At 38.5% G+C, this 15,456-nt stretch overlaps 1 protein-coding gene across 1 annotated transcript in view; it reads right to left on the bottom strand.

Moving 5' to 3' along the window:
- Window positions 1–207: 207 nt before the first annotated feature.
- LOC140482065 (signal transducer and activator of transcription 4-like) overlaps window positions 208–15,456 on the bottom strand; it is a 107,326-nt gene continuing 92,077 nt past the window's right edge. The window contains exons 18-23 of the mRNA XM_072578973.1: window positions 14,173–14,225; window positions 10,574–10,665; window positions 7,918–8,057; window positions 6,260–6,451; window positions 5,353–5,419; window positions 208–5,272 (exon numbers count right to left, since the gene is read on the bottom strand). Coding sequence (XP_072435074.1) covers window positions 5,140–5,272; window positions 5,353–5,419; window positions 6,260–6,451; window positions 7,918–8,057; window positions 10,574–10,665; window positions 14,173–14,225 — 677 coding nt within the window. The 3' untranslated portion in view covers window positions 208–5,139. The remainder of the gene's footprint in view (window positions 5,273–5,352; window positions 5,420–6,259; window positions 6,452–7,917; window positions 8,058–10,573; window positions 10,666–14,172; window positions 14,226–15,456) is intronic.

Below are 15,456 nucleotides of genomic sequence, written 5' to 3'. Positions count from 1 at the left end.
TGCAACTTTGAAAGAAAGGTTTTGTGATTTACACATGAAAGAAGTGAAACTATCACTGTATTCTAACAGATGAAAGGCTTAACAGACAATCAATTTTCCAATGTATAATTTCAGTTATAGCACACTGTACATTTTTGCTATAAATTCTATGTTATGATTGAGCCTTCCACTATCACCTGATGAAGCAGCGTCGCTCCAAAAGCTGCCAATTAAACCTGTTGGACTATAACCTGGTGTTGTGTGATTTTTAACTTTGTACACCCCAGTCCAACACCGGCATCTCCAAATCATGGGTATAATGATGTTCTCCTTGAACACCGTTTTCTTCAGGCAGTCAAAGACCAGTCAATCACTACCAGCCACAAATAGTGCTTCACAGTAAACAAGTGAAAGGGCAATGGTAAAGGACAGCTTCTCAGGACATGTAAGTAGCCTAGGTCACTCTTCACTAGAAACAGAAATATACTGCCACTTTACACCATCACTGTCTGAGTGACTGCCATTTTAACTGTAGCTACAAGAATGATCCTACATTTTCCCTAATGCCCAGTGTAGAATACCACCCCATGGTCATTGTATGACTTGAGAGTATTACATGGTGGAAAGTCTTCAAACATTTGAAAAGGGAAAGTGAAGAAGTGACAATCAAAAAAGCTGCATTTTCTCAGAGAACAAACAGGCACCTGCCTTTTGATTAACAATAAATTTACAGAGAATGAAATAGAGACATCACCCAGATCACTTGTTTTGGAACTGGGTGTGAAGTAAGTCCTGCCTGGTTTGTTGCATCCAATGCTGCATTGCTTTCTCAGGCTGAAGGTGATGTTTTTCTGCTCAATTTCATCATCTTTCTCATTGGAAAACTGCTGCCGCTCTCCCAGCTCTTCAGCATCGTGTCCCCTCTTTGCCTGCTCCAGATGTGCAGGGCACACCACGCAACACTCTTTTAGCAATGGACTGTAAGATTCAAGACAGGTTTAGACATCAGAAACTCATCATCAGGAGGCCCATTATTTGCTCCACGATAGCCCAGGGGAAAGAATGGACTGTGTTGCATCTACCGGGCAGTGCGGGGTTTCCGGACGAGGTTGGAAGTGTCTACGTTCAGCCTCACTCAGAGAGTTGCATAACTGAGTCATTAGCTATGATTGTAGAGAGTAGCCCTCAGTTTCCAATAACCATTCTTTCAAGGCATCCTTCTCTTAAAATGTAGTAGGAACATGAGAGTTCTCAAGGATACAGGTATTGTAGAGGTTCAGGATATCTGGCATAAATGGCTTATACATTGATGGAATGGAATCCTATTCTGCTGAAGAAGTCAGCCACATTTTGATGTGATGCTCTCAACACAACGTAGACAAGGTACACAATGGAGAAGGCAGTGATGTTGAAAATACCTATTGCTCAGGGTGCAGTGCTGATTCCCATCATGGAGAAACAAGATGAGGTGGTGTCACATTTTTAACAGCCTTGATATATTTGTGGGTTGACAATTGAGAAATCATTGACAGTTCCCCAGTGGATCCTTAGAAGCAGCAGTTAGATAAAAAGTTAGCACAGCCGTCACTTTGATAGTCACTGGGATGGGATGGCCACCTTCAGGTTACAAGTCCCACTCTAGAAGATGACACAGTTCAGTATCAAAGTCCTGGAACATCCTTAGCCTGCTGCTACAAGGTACCTCACTTGTCTGAAGGAAATGGTATTGAGGATGATACAACTCTGTACGTTCTTCGCATCCTGAGGGGCCCTTCACCTTCAACCTTTTCATGTGGAGGCTATTCAACAGCCTCTGGAGGTTGCCTGTGTCTCCTAGGTTTGGCAGATGTGGTCCTCAATTTCTCTGCATCTTTGGTGTACTTGGCGAATGGGACAATGCTACCTGCTGTGGCTGAATCCATTGGTCATAGATCCAAGATGGAATGTCAGAAACAGGACAAATCTATTTTTTACACAAAGCAAGTCCTTAGTTATGTGAACAGTCAGCATTCACAGAACAAAATGAGGTTTAGCGTCATTTTCAATACCATGAGAAATGGAGGACTCCAACAAGGAGGGCTGTGGAAAGCCTTTACACAAATCTTTGACATAGTAACGTTATTCTGATGTGTGCAGCACAAGCCATGCCATGTCATGCAAATACGGTAGGAGATTGTAAGTGAAGAATTACTGCAACAGTGTCCACCCCACCCCCATCACCCAAAAAAGGCAGCCTTGTATTTCAAAGTACGTTGATCAATATTTACAGTTCAACACGAGAGGAAATCAGCTCTGTGCCCTCATGCAGCCAGTAAGATCTTGGATTGGCTTTGTGAATTGTGACCTGCAGCTGCCACTTTACCTGGGATTGCTTCTGCTTTGCAGAAATTATCAAGATCATTTTGTAAAGACAAAGGACATGGTCAGGATTACTTTTGACCAGGTTTTGCATCACATGCTCGCATACATTGCACAAATTCTCATGTGGAATACTACAATTACAGATGTGTTCTGTCTCTACTCTGAAAGTACCTGATTAACTGCCACTTGAATAGCCTCACAAATTTCCCAAGAACAGCTTGTGTGCTCAGACAGGAAAAACTACTTACTCGGCCAACTCTAGGTAGCGTGGCATCTATTTTATATTTGCTTTGCACATTTACGATTTGGGTGAGGATGACGAGTAACATCGACAGTACTTTGATGAGTGACTCACAGTCTGATCCTGGTAATCTAGGGACTGTCCTAACTTTCCTGTCCCTTTTTTCCTTGTACTTGTTGTTTGAGCACTATTGGGTTTGAGCATCCAAATCTTCCAACCAACTTCTTTTTTAAAGTCTTCATCTTCCAATTTTAACCCTTGAACCTAGGCTTGCATCTAGAATAGAACATAGAATAGCACAGCACCGTACAGACCCATCCCCCCTTGATGTTGTGTCAATCTTTATCCTACTATGCCAACCATTGTTATGTACTGTTCCCCCACCACTCCCATTGAAGCCAGGGTGATGGTGACTGCTAATGAGCTCCTCTTTCAGTAAGCCATGCTGTCCACTGTACCATTGTTTTCTATCTGGAGTCGTACCTCTATCCCAGCATGCTGCCTTGAATCCTCACCATTGAGTTTCCGAACACAGCAGTAGCCCCTGATACTGTCACCCTCGACTTTCAGTGAACGGACCTTGAAGACTGTCTCTAACCCACTCCTCTCCCTCACTGACTTGGAAGGACAGCCCTGACTGACGACTGACCAGATCCTTGACCAATATCTTGACCAATAAACATACCACTAATCCCCTGATAGGTTATTCTGGAACCAGACGACTGACTGTGACCCTACTAACAGTCTGTAATAATATGGAACCCCTGACTACCTCACTAGATGATCTGACCAGTTCCAAGCCCTTAGCCTAAAATTGGATGCTGTCCTTGACTAACTGTAACAGGATTCCCTGACTGATAACAATTGCCCTTAGACTTTGAGAAATGGTCATTTATTTGATGCATATGGTGTGTGTTTGGTCAGTAAGCTGCAGGCACATGCTGTAGGTGTGATACTGCTATAGCACAATGCCATACAACAACATGTCCACCCCCTTTACTGAGTATTGTTGGCAATCATGACAATGTGCTGGCTTTGCATATATACATAAAGGCAAGGCAAGACCCAAGTACAGTGCACCTTTGAGCTAAGAATGAGAGGGTAAAGTGCACAAGGACAAGGCAAGGCAGAAATGCTGCAAGCAGCCAAGTAGACATGAAGTGAGGATGTGCTAAGAAAGCAAACTAAGTGCCTGGAAATGCTCTGATGCACAATAGTGGGAGCTTTTCCCTGCAAACAAAGCAGCCTGGCAACTGCATTATTGTGAAAGATGTTGGTGCACTCCAAAGTGCAGCAATTAAGTAGAGAACTGTGTTCTAAGAGAGTTGGAGATGTGTCATAAGGGAATGGTGGTGCTGGTATGTGTCTGATACCAGCCTCTGTGGACAGGATGTGCTGGACAATGTTCTCTGCTTTTGCAGCACACTCAGATATGCTGGGGACTGCTGACCAACTTAGAGACTGGAGTAGTAAGTGGTGAACTAGAACCGCTAGCTACCTGCTTTGAGTTTTATATTGGAAACTCTTGCCATCTAGTTCACTCCCATCACATGGTAGAATAGGAACTTTTGTATAAATAAGAGAAGATTAGGTAATGATGAGATGTAAATACATACAAATAGGCCTCTGACCATGGAAATCTTGGGTTAAAAATCTGACTTTTTTCTCCTGATATTAAGAACCTCATTTTCCATTCTTGCTGTGTTTTCTCAACTGACCTGCCAGTGCCCATGTTGTTTAGCGGTTCAGAGAATTCCACCCAAGACTTTTTATGTTATTGTATATGACCATGCAAGTATATTACATGTACAATGCAAGAAATATAGCACTAATGTAAATATCATTGTTGCATTATTCATTAAACTTCCACCCTGTTGTCAATACAAAGTGTTTCAGATGGGCAGTATGAAAGTGTGAATTATGAAACTTGTGAATTAGCTCAATCACTTGATCTCAGTTTGTACTAAAATCAGAAATCATGACATCTCAATCAATCAACAGGTAGGCTCGTGTCTCAAAAACTTTGCAATGTGTGTAATATAGTCTATGGCCACAAGTTAAAATTACTGAAGTAACCTGTTTGTGCTCTTTCAAGCTTTACAAGTTTTATCTGGAATGTTTTTAATATTTGAAAGAAGCAACTCCTATTTGTACTTTCACAATATTAAACATTAGTCTCCCATATTGTGATACACTGACCAAGTATTCAAATGTTTACATACACAATCCTTTTCACACTGAGGTCCGACCATCTACATTGAACTGCGGTGAGCAGTGTAACTTTAGTTTGACAGATCTCCATTGCATGATACAATGTCTGAAATTCAAATCTGTAACATAGCAATTAATTAGAGATGAAGTATTATATCAATGTCATTTGTAAGCTCGTGCATATATATATACATTTGCATTGTTTTGTGTTTTACAATTGCATTGTTATAAAAGAGCTTGTTGCACCCTCTTAAAATGAAGTATTATTGGACATCTAACTATAATTTAGATGTGTAGGGAGTTATTGTCTGAGTTATTGTAAAAAGAACTATGGAGGTTAATTCTAGTTAAATCATTGCTTCAAAACATACAGCAGTCTCTATTTCTGCTGGACTCAGCTGCTGTTTCAGTTCAGCATACACTCCTGGTGACATGGGAAGTAGGTCTGATGAAGAAACCGGAGCCGTTGAAGCATTTGGACTGAAAAAAACAGAACAAATTGATAATTCACACAAAACACAGTAATTTTCAGAGCAAGTTCATTGGTTGTTGATACTTACAATTCAGAGAATGGGATAAACCTTGAGGAAATGTAGCCTTTCTTCTCTGTCTCTGTTGGTTCAGATACTATTTAAAAGAAGTAATTATAAATGTAAGCACTTGATATATTTCAATGATTTGTTACATATTGAGACCAACTTCCTTATACTGCAATATAAAATCTCTAGAATAAAACAGAACTGTGGATGCTGGAGATCTGAAACAAATTGCTGGATTGTAGAAAATATGCCCGTCCCCTTGTCTGCCTACCCATTTCATATCTTTCTCTCTTTGTCTCTGTCTCCAACTCTCCACTCACCTCTCCACACCACAGACCCTCCACCACTCCCAATCTTCAGCATGGCTGATCTGTGACATAACTCCACATACATGCCATTGTCTTATATCCCTTAGTTTTAATTAAAAGAAACTTAATTTTAAAATTAACAAACAATCTAGCATCAATTGATGTTTGTGGAAGAGAGTTCCAAACTTATACCACCTTTTGAAAGAAGAAGTGCTTCCTAATCTCACTCTAAGAATTATGGCTCTAGCTATAGAATCCCAAACAGTGGAAACAGTTTCCCCAATTTACCATGTAGTTCCATTAATATCTTGAAAACTTAAATCAAATCACTTCATGTCCTTCTACGTTTAAGGGAATAGACAACAGTTAGCGTGATAATTTAATCCACATAATTTAATGCTTGGAGTCAAGATATCATTCCAACAAATCTATATTGTGTTCCCTCCAAAGGTAATATATCCTTTGTGAGGTGTGGTGTCTAGATCTTCTCATTCTTTGCCAGCTGAGTTTAACCAGAGCTTTCTCTACATTTTCTAATCAGTCTGCTAGATGTGATTTCATGACAAATTAATAACATCATTTGGGTTATTAATATACCAGCACAGACTGCCAATACTGACCTTCTTTTGGCTTATTATTGTAATGCTTTCCAAAAGCTTTGTCCTTTGGAATATCGGGATATAGAAATTGTAGCGGGTTCTCTGGAATATTCTCAGCCACCATTACTTTGTAATCACGGATGATGTCAGGCAAAGGAACCGCTAATAACTGACTCTTGGAGTAAGGTTCTACTGAATGAAATTTCATTTCCCCTAAAACAACAAGTTAAAGATTATGTTCAGATCCTTATGAATTTAAAAAGTGAATTTAACATTCAAGTATTGGATAACATTTTGACTACAAACTTTCAATCCTATCCTATCAAATTCAGGTATTGTAATTATTCTTTGTAGAATCTAATGGAATCTAGCCGGAAATAATTTACTTTGTTGGTCATGAAATCATGCATCTTTTCTATCAAATGGCATAACTTATTTAGCTCCCATCTATACTGAACAATAATACTCATAATTAGCCACATGCTAAATATTTGTTGATTATTTATGCCAACATTAGCATATAAAAACATGACAACAAATTCAGAACCTCAACTAAACAAGGGAAGCAAGTTCAAAAGACCAGTGACAATAGTGGTAGCAATATATTAGAGCCAAGAAAGGTTGTGAAGTAGGAAGTAATTGAAAGCTGGGGGCTAAAACCAGATCACTTATTGTACCTAAGGGTGCATTTATCCAAGTGTGGAAATGTTCTGATTTCAAGTCTTGGGCAGATTGATTTTATAAAGCACAGGGATGGTCAAGTAAATAAATTGCATGAAATTAAATGAAACCCAAGCTTTTTAAGATGCTGATGTAGGAATGGAGAGGATATAAACTTTCTATTTGGGATCAAAAGATAGATCAGGAAGGTCAGAGGTTGTAGTAACTGGTTTTATATCCAATAGATTTTTTAATAAAAATTGAGCATCATTTTCTGTCTCGCTACATTGATATATTTTGTTGCAGGCTTTTGAGCAATGATATGCTTGGAGAATATCTAGCTGTTTATAATTTACAAACCCACTTATCTTGGATTTCCTTTTGAAAACTGACCAAAAAGCAGATGAAATCACAGGCTGAATTGAGCTTTTAATCCATGCTCTGAAGTCAAAACTCCATAACAGTAACTGGTCACCTGACGGTATGTGGTGAAGAATCTGTAGTACTTGTGAAGTGGAAAAACAGCAAGGTTCTTCAATCAGTCAGGTTGAAAAATCTTCGCTAAGGTACACAAGAGTAACCTAACTGCTCAAAATGGATTGGTTGAGACCAACAGAATTGGAAGAACTCAATTCCTGATCACACAGAACTTGGGATGTACTTGCAACTAAAACTAATGATGCTAAAGCAGTGAATTTTTAATTCAGAACCACATATATGAAAGATATATAACATTGTGAAGAAAGTTTAGGTTATAGACAATCTGCAAAGTACCAAGACTAAATGTCAGTAGATAAGATTTTGACTTCTGAATTAGGATTTGTCCAACTATGCAATAAATGGTTCCATTTGTTTACTCTCCATCTCTTTATTGTAAACAGAACTGAAAATAGCTGGGAGATTTTCCAGCTGTTTATAGTTTACAAATCTATTTATCTTGGAGTATGCTTATTCCAAATTGTTTTATGTTTATGGCTCTGTCCCAAGCAACAGAAAAAGAGAGTCCATTACTATCTCACCATTCTCAGATCGATCGACCCAGGTAAACGTAATGGCACCGTCTCTGCTGCTCTCACTGAACCTCAATAAAAATGTGCCAGAAGGTTTATCTTTCAGTAAAGCACGTTCATTTTCCTTACTCACAAATCCCACAATGTACCTAAAAAGACACAAGTCAACATTTTTTAAACAACTTTCCATAGTAGGATTTTGCTGTGCAAAGGTTAAGTCCTCCTTTTCATATATCCTCATCCGAAGATGCATAGTCTAGTTGTAGAATGGTATATGACTGCTGGGAGGCCAATGGTAAGTAATTTGCCCATTTATTACTCTTCATCTATGAATCACATACACTTCCCAATAAAAGCTTATGGGCATTCACTAAGAACAAAAATCCTTGTTGGCTTCTGTCAAACATAACTGTAGGTGTTGAGGCCACAACTAGCACCCCACTGTGGCTAAGATTGGGATCAATGGAGATTTCTATATGGCAGAGTACTGGTGCTGCCTTAGACACCAGGGCCTGGACAATGCAATGTTTTAAATTGATATGAACCCAGTGCTGTGTATGATGAATATGTCCAAATGAGGTATGTGTTAGGACCCAGACTCATTTACTTATTGCCAGCATGCCTCTGCGGCAGTCAATACCCCAGAGGGCTGAAAAATTGGCTGGCTCTAGTGGACAATCAATTGGCAGTCAGGAACTGGGTTAACTGTCATTTGCAGACTTACAGCAGCTCACACCTGCTCGTCCTTATTAAAAGAAGCAAAAAAGTTGAAATTTCCCTTTCCAATGGCAAGCTTCAATGACCCCTTTAGAACTTCAGGTTTGATTGCTAGGCAACTGTTGAATATGTGTGCTACGGCCATATGCAATAAAACCTAGCAAAAAGGCCTGAAGCAGGTGTTAGGTCCCATTTTGCATAGAGATTGTTGTTTTAGAGCAACTAACTCATTTAGGCCATGGAACAAGGGCCCATTCAGTAACTGGACCCTGCAGAAACCTCAGCTAAAGGCCAAGAGACTGGATGGTACCAATGACTCAGTCTGTTCTCTGGATGTAAAGACATGTAAAGTATACATCTGAAGGACATCATCAACTGTACAGGTACCAAAGATTTCTATGAATAAAGTATATTTTTGAAATAAAAAGAAATTAGGCAATGGAACCTAGGTTGTAAACTTCTCTGCTAGTTGAAATGACATAATGTGAGACAGATCTTATTACCTTGATTTAAAGCTAACCGCTCCAACAGTGTTTAAGCTGACAATTCAGATCTTTTTTAAAAAGAGATGAAGATGGCTGGTGCATGCCTTACATATTCAAAAGTCTTTTATGACACTCATTAATAAATCATAGTCTTAGTATCAGAGAGAATAACCTTTAACATTTTTCCTACTACTGACATTTCAATGTTTCTCTAAGTACGAATTTGTGTAGTTTTACAAGCAATACATGTTTCACAGTTCCACATAAACTCTTTGAAGGCATAGTTAAAGTAGTAGATGAAATTAAGAGATGAGGTTCCTCATTGGGTTTGTCACACTGATTTTCAGAAGACTTTGATATATTTGTGACTGAGAATATATGGCAAAGATATTCCAAAGGCCAGAGGGTTGTCAGATACGCAGTCCAGTGTTGCATGTTGAGATACTGCAGAACCTTTGATGCAGTGACTCTGTGGGAATTATTTGGGAATTTGAATTTTCTGGACTTTTTGCCATGAGTCCAGAAATCTTCAAAAGAGCCCAGTAAATTTGGAGAATTCAGAAGCTTCTGACTCACTTAAGCTTAGAAGTTACACAGGAAAAAATTAGCGGATGAAAAAGGTACTCCAACTCCTGGGCCACTCTTAAATTGAACCCCTGACCAACCACTGAAAACCCCAACCACACCCTCCCTGAACTCCATACACCAAAACCCCTCCCCTGGACCCCTAACAATCACTCATCAATCAGACCTATCCTTCGACCTAACCAAATTCTGCCATTTTAATCAGCAAGCTGTTTCGTACTCCAGGGATCTGGAAAAATGTATGGGCTGGTTTAGGTATTGAAATTATCCTGGATGGAATCAATTCATAGTTTGCATGACTCATGCAGTACTCCTGCCTTTTTTTTTCTTTTTATTTCAGATTTCTAGCATCCGCACTAGTTTGCTTTTGTATAAAACTCTCTGGCCACATTTAGAATGTGTAATTTTAGACTCTATCTTAAATGGTTATTGATGTATTGAGACTGGCAAAGAGAATTGAGAGTGTACAGAAGATAAGTGTTCAAAATTAAAAGGCATGGGCATGCAATCTGATTATTAATGTATTAGAGAACTACAGAAAATGATGGTTCAATGAGCTGAATGAATAACTGGTTAACAATCAGAGAAAAGGTTAATATAGAACAGACGTAATCAGATATACTAATGCAGGAATTTGAAAACTATAGATACCATAGAATGTAATTTCTTCAAATGTAACAGTTGAAGGTTAAATAATGTAGAATTGATGTTCACATATTGAAGTGCTGAGATTGAAACTGGATTTTAATGTGTTAAATTAAATCTTATTTGCTACAATACAGGTTGTCCCATAAATTAAATCAAATGACTGCTTCACTACTAAATATACTGGTAACTTCCACAGTAATCAATAAGATCCGTTGTTGGCTTTTAATTACCCATCTATCCATAAAGCCAATAGGTGTTTCTTGATGAGTTCCAGGATTCCATCTAACCACAACCAGAAACTGAACCTGTTAGGAAGATTCTCCTGTAAAGGAAACAAAAAAAAGTTATCAGAATTTGTATAAATAGAATTCAGTGATTCTGCAAATTCTTGAAGTTTTAACTGCTTAGAATCAAAGCTGAAACATTGCTTCCTGTATTATCAAAATATTTGAGTATATGTACATATAAGATTAGGGATGCAATTTATGCACAAATACAAACAGAAATGATTATTGATTATGACAATTCATAGCAATTGAATATCTTTAACAGAAGGAGTTGATTAGTGCAGTGGGCTGGATGGCTTGTTTGTGATGCAGAGTGACACCAACAGTGGGGGTTCAATTCCCATTTCTGGATTAGTGGTGCTGGAAGAGCACAGCAGTTTAGGCAGCATCCAGGGAGCTTCGAAATCGATGTTTCGGGCAAAAGCCCTTCATCAGGAAACCCTACACGAGTTAAAGTTACCATGAAGGTGCCACATTCTCAAATATGCTCCTTGCTTGAGGCATGGTGACTTTCAGATTAAACTCATCATCAGTTTTCTCCCTCTCTAATGACAGAACAGACCTATGACCCTCTGGGACAATGGTGACTTTATTTTAGGTGGTTGTTTTTGACTGGTCGGCCAAGGGGTATTTTTCTGTGCCGTAGATCTCCATTGAATGTACTTATTTTTTTCAAATTATCTTTAACAGAGAAAAATACCTCACAGTGCTTCATAGAGGTGTAAAGAGCGAAAAACATTCAGTCAAATAAAGCAGCTATTAAAATGAGTCAGTCAAAGTAATATTTTTGAGATCTTGGTAGAAGGGGGGGGGTAGGTATGGGATAATTTAGGAATTCAAAGTACTGGATCTAGAAGGCTAAAGTTATAGCTACAAACAGTGGTTTGATCGAAAGTGGGGATATAAAGGAAGCTGGAGTCAGAAAAACAGAGAGTTGGTGGTACAGGGTCAGAGAAGATCACAGATTTTTAAATTCATTCATGGGATGTGAATGTCACTGTCTGGCTAGCATTTATTGCCCAGCCCTTGCTGCCCTTGAGAAGATGGTGGTGAACTGCCTTCTTGAACCATTGTAGTCCACATACTGTACGTGACCTGACTCGTGCCTTACAGATGGTGGGCCAACTTTGGCGAGGCAGGAGGTGAGTTCCACACAACAGTATTTCTAGCCTCTTTACCTGTGCTTGCTACACAGATTGAGAAGCTGCTAATGAACCTACTGCTCCAAAGTATGGGAATGACATTTATGAAATTGGTCACAACCCTATTGATTGAATTTTCTCAGGTATTTTGAAGGCTTTCTGGGCAAAAGTGCAACACCTTTTATATAATTGTTGAGAACTCAGCTGGAGGTTGCTCACCTCAGCATATGATTAGATTAGATTACCTACAGTGTGGAAACAGGCCTTTCAGCCCAACAAGTCCACATCAACCCTTCAAACAGTAACCCACCCAGACCCATTTCCCTCTGAGTAATGCACCTAACACTATGGGCAATTTAGAATGGCCAATTCACCTGACCTGCACATTTTTGGACTGTGGGAAGAAACTGGAGCAGCCGGAGGAAATCCACACAGACATGGAGAGAATGTGCAAACTCCAAACAGTTGTCCAACATGGGAATTGAACCCGGGTCCCTGGCACTGTGGGGCAGCAATACTAACCACTGAGCCACTATACCACCCACATGGTAATTTGTATGCAATATTCCAAAGGTGGCCTAACCAATGTCTTGTACAGCCGCAACATGACCTCCCAACTCCTGTACTCAATACACTGACCAATAAAGGAAAGCACACAAAACGGCATCTTCACTATCCTATCTACCTGTGACTTCACTTTCAAGGAGCTATGAGCCTGCACTTCAGGGTCTCTTTGTTCAGCAACAATCCTCAGGACCTTACCATTAAGTGTATAACTTCTTCTAATTTTGCTTTCCCAAAATGTCGCACCTTGCATTTATCTAAATTAAACTCCATCTGCCACTTCTCAGCCCATCGGCCCATCTGATCAAGATCCCATTGTAATCTTTGGTAACCCTCTTCACTGTCCACTACATCTCCAATTTTGGTGTCATCTGCAAACTTACTTACTCTATCTCTTATGTTCATATCCAAATCATTTATATAAATGATGAAAAGCAGTGGACCCAGCACCGATCCTTGTGACACTCCACTAGTCACAGGCCTCCAGTCTGAGAAACAACCCTCCACCACCACCCTCTGTTTTCTACCTTTGAGCTAGTTCTGTATCCAAATGGCTAGTTCTCCCTGTATTCCATGAGATCTAACCTTGCTAATCAGTCTCCCATGAAGAACCAAACAAGACTTTACATGGATCCTTGTAGGAATGGTCTAATTGCAAGATGATTCTTGAGTTTGCAAGCAAAAGAAAAATAAGACAATAAAAGGGGGGATAAAGTAAATGAATGTAAATGTATCCTTTTATTGCTTCTTTACTCAGCCAATTTTGGAGTTTGGGTTTTTAATTTTATTATTCAGTGGAATTTTGGGTTTGATCTTGAATCAAAAGTGACACAAGATAAGCAAAATAACTAACTTGATGTTTTTTAACTGAAAATTTCAGAATCAATCTGGTCACCAATATTTACACTTAGTGAAATTCATTTTTAGTTTAACCATATTGATTACTCAAATCAATCGAGTGGGCCAATTATTTAATGTTATAAATTTAAAAATTGCTGTGAGATGCATGAAAGAAAACATTTTGTTGGATATAGTGCTGGAATATGGAAACTATTGTGTACTGAAGCATTTTACCAGGAAATTTAAAAAGGATTTCACGATTGTTTCACTTTCTGGATCAGTAAAATTAGATTACTGCCTCACATCAGTCATGATTCATATGGTTCTGAAGAGAAATGGGAAGGACTGATCTATTTGAAGAAAGCAGAATACAAAGTGATTCATAGGAGTAGATGAATCAGACAACAGCTCATTTGAAAATGTAGGATGTTAGTTTTTTGGTGCATTGATGTAATGAACAATAAACATGTGTAGATACTTTACTTCTTGTTTTTAAAGAAGTGAAACAGTGAAGACATTTGTTAATCGTTAGTTGTGCAGCATTGATCATGAAGGATAACTTACTCAGTTGGATACCAATGTAAAGACTGTAATGGGTGTTAGTTATGCACATCACAGAGTGCCGACATAACATGAGGTTCACTGGGGTTTGGAGAGGCGTTTAGCAGTACTGTGAATAACATTAACTTCAAACTGAAGATGGTTGATAAACTATGTGTCATGTAAAAAGAAAGTAATTTGTATAATAATTTCTTTGTCTGACAGTATCTTGCTCTCTTGAATAGAAAGGAGTGCGAAAAATGTCAAGTTGTATGTTTTGTTGAAAGGAAAAGTATACTCAACAATGAAAGTTAAACTGTACAATTCTGGCTGCAGGTATTATTGGGATTTTTATATTCTTAAAAACTAGATTGGCATGTGGCATATGCAAACAAAGGCATCAATTAGTCCTTTAAGAACATTATGCCAATACAGATTAAAACAAAAGCTACTTGCCTTACAGAACTTATTCCATGAAACGTGACAATCATTGTAACTCAGTTGTTGTCCTAAAAACGAGGAACAAAATATCAAATGAGTATATAAAATAAGTTGAATATAATTGCCTGAAGTTCGGAATTACCCATTCTTGTGTTGATTATTTAAGTCTATATTAAACTGCTACTTACATAATATTTAAAATTTATTTAAACAACAGTTTCCTGGGTACTTTATGAAGCAAAATCATAGATTAATTAATGGAACTCTCCTCTTGCTATAAGTACACAGCAGAATCCCACTCCTTCATAATTCTTCATCCAAAAAAAAGCGCATTTGTTCCTTGGTTATCGAGGATTGTACAGTTCACTAAGGGAGGGTATTAAAATTTGTACATGGTGTCAAAAGTATCCACATTCTGCAGAAAGTTTGTAATTTAAAGTTCTGTCATTTTCTTTTCACTCTCTTTTGAGGCAAAGAGCCATAGATAAATTGCATGCTTTTAGCTTTATGATTTTTAAATGAATGGTACAATCCTTGACATTTTTCTATGAATTTTTCCAAGTATAACTAGTGAAGTTCCACAGGGATCAGTGCTGGGCCTCAACTATTTACCATCTATGTTAATGACTTGGATGAAAGGATAAATAGCATTGTAGCCTAATTTGCTGATCATGCAAAGATATGCAGGAAAGTAAATTGTGAGGAGAATGCAAAGAGTTTGCTAAGGGAATTAGAATAGGTTATGTGAGTGGACAAATGTCTGGTAGATGGTGCGATAAGGAAGAAAAATAGCAAGTTGTTAATTTAGACAAGAAGAATAAAAAAAGCAGGATGTTATTTGAAAGACGGGAGACTGCAAAATTCTGAGGAACAAAGAATTTGGGCATCCTTGTACATACAGCAGATAAATATTCAGACAAATTCAATATTAGACTTTATTATCAAGAGGCTTAGTTTAAATGTATTGAAGTCTGCTACAACTGTTGGCATTGGTGAGACTGCAACCAATGCACTGTGTATAGTTTGATATCCTTACCTAGGAAAAATATACCCTGCAATGACAACAGTACAACAGCACAGAGAAGGTTTATTAAGCTGATTCCTGGGAAATAAGCATTGTCATATGAAGCAACATTGAACAGGGTTGGGCCAGATACACACTGGAACTTAATAGGATGTGAGATGGTCTTATTGGAATGTGTTCAGGGAGTTTGGTCTGGTAGATCCTGAAAGGATGTTTCCACTCATGGGAGAGTTTCAAACCAGGGACATTTCATCAAGTTGGGGGATAGTGAGTTG

The sequence above is a fragment of the Chiloscyllium punctatum genome, chromosome 10 (genome assembly GCF_047496795.1).
Source record: "Chiloscyllium punctatum isolate Juve2018m chromosome 10, sChiPun1.3, whole genome shotgun sequence".
NCBI classification, from domain to species: domain Eukaryota; kingdom Metazoa; phylum Chordata; class Chondrichthyes; order Orectolobiformes; family Hemiscylliidae; genus Chiloscyllium; species Chiloscyllium punctatum.
This window is presented reverse-complemented; position numbering and strand designations above follow the sequence as displayed.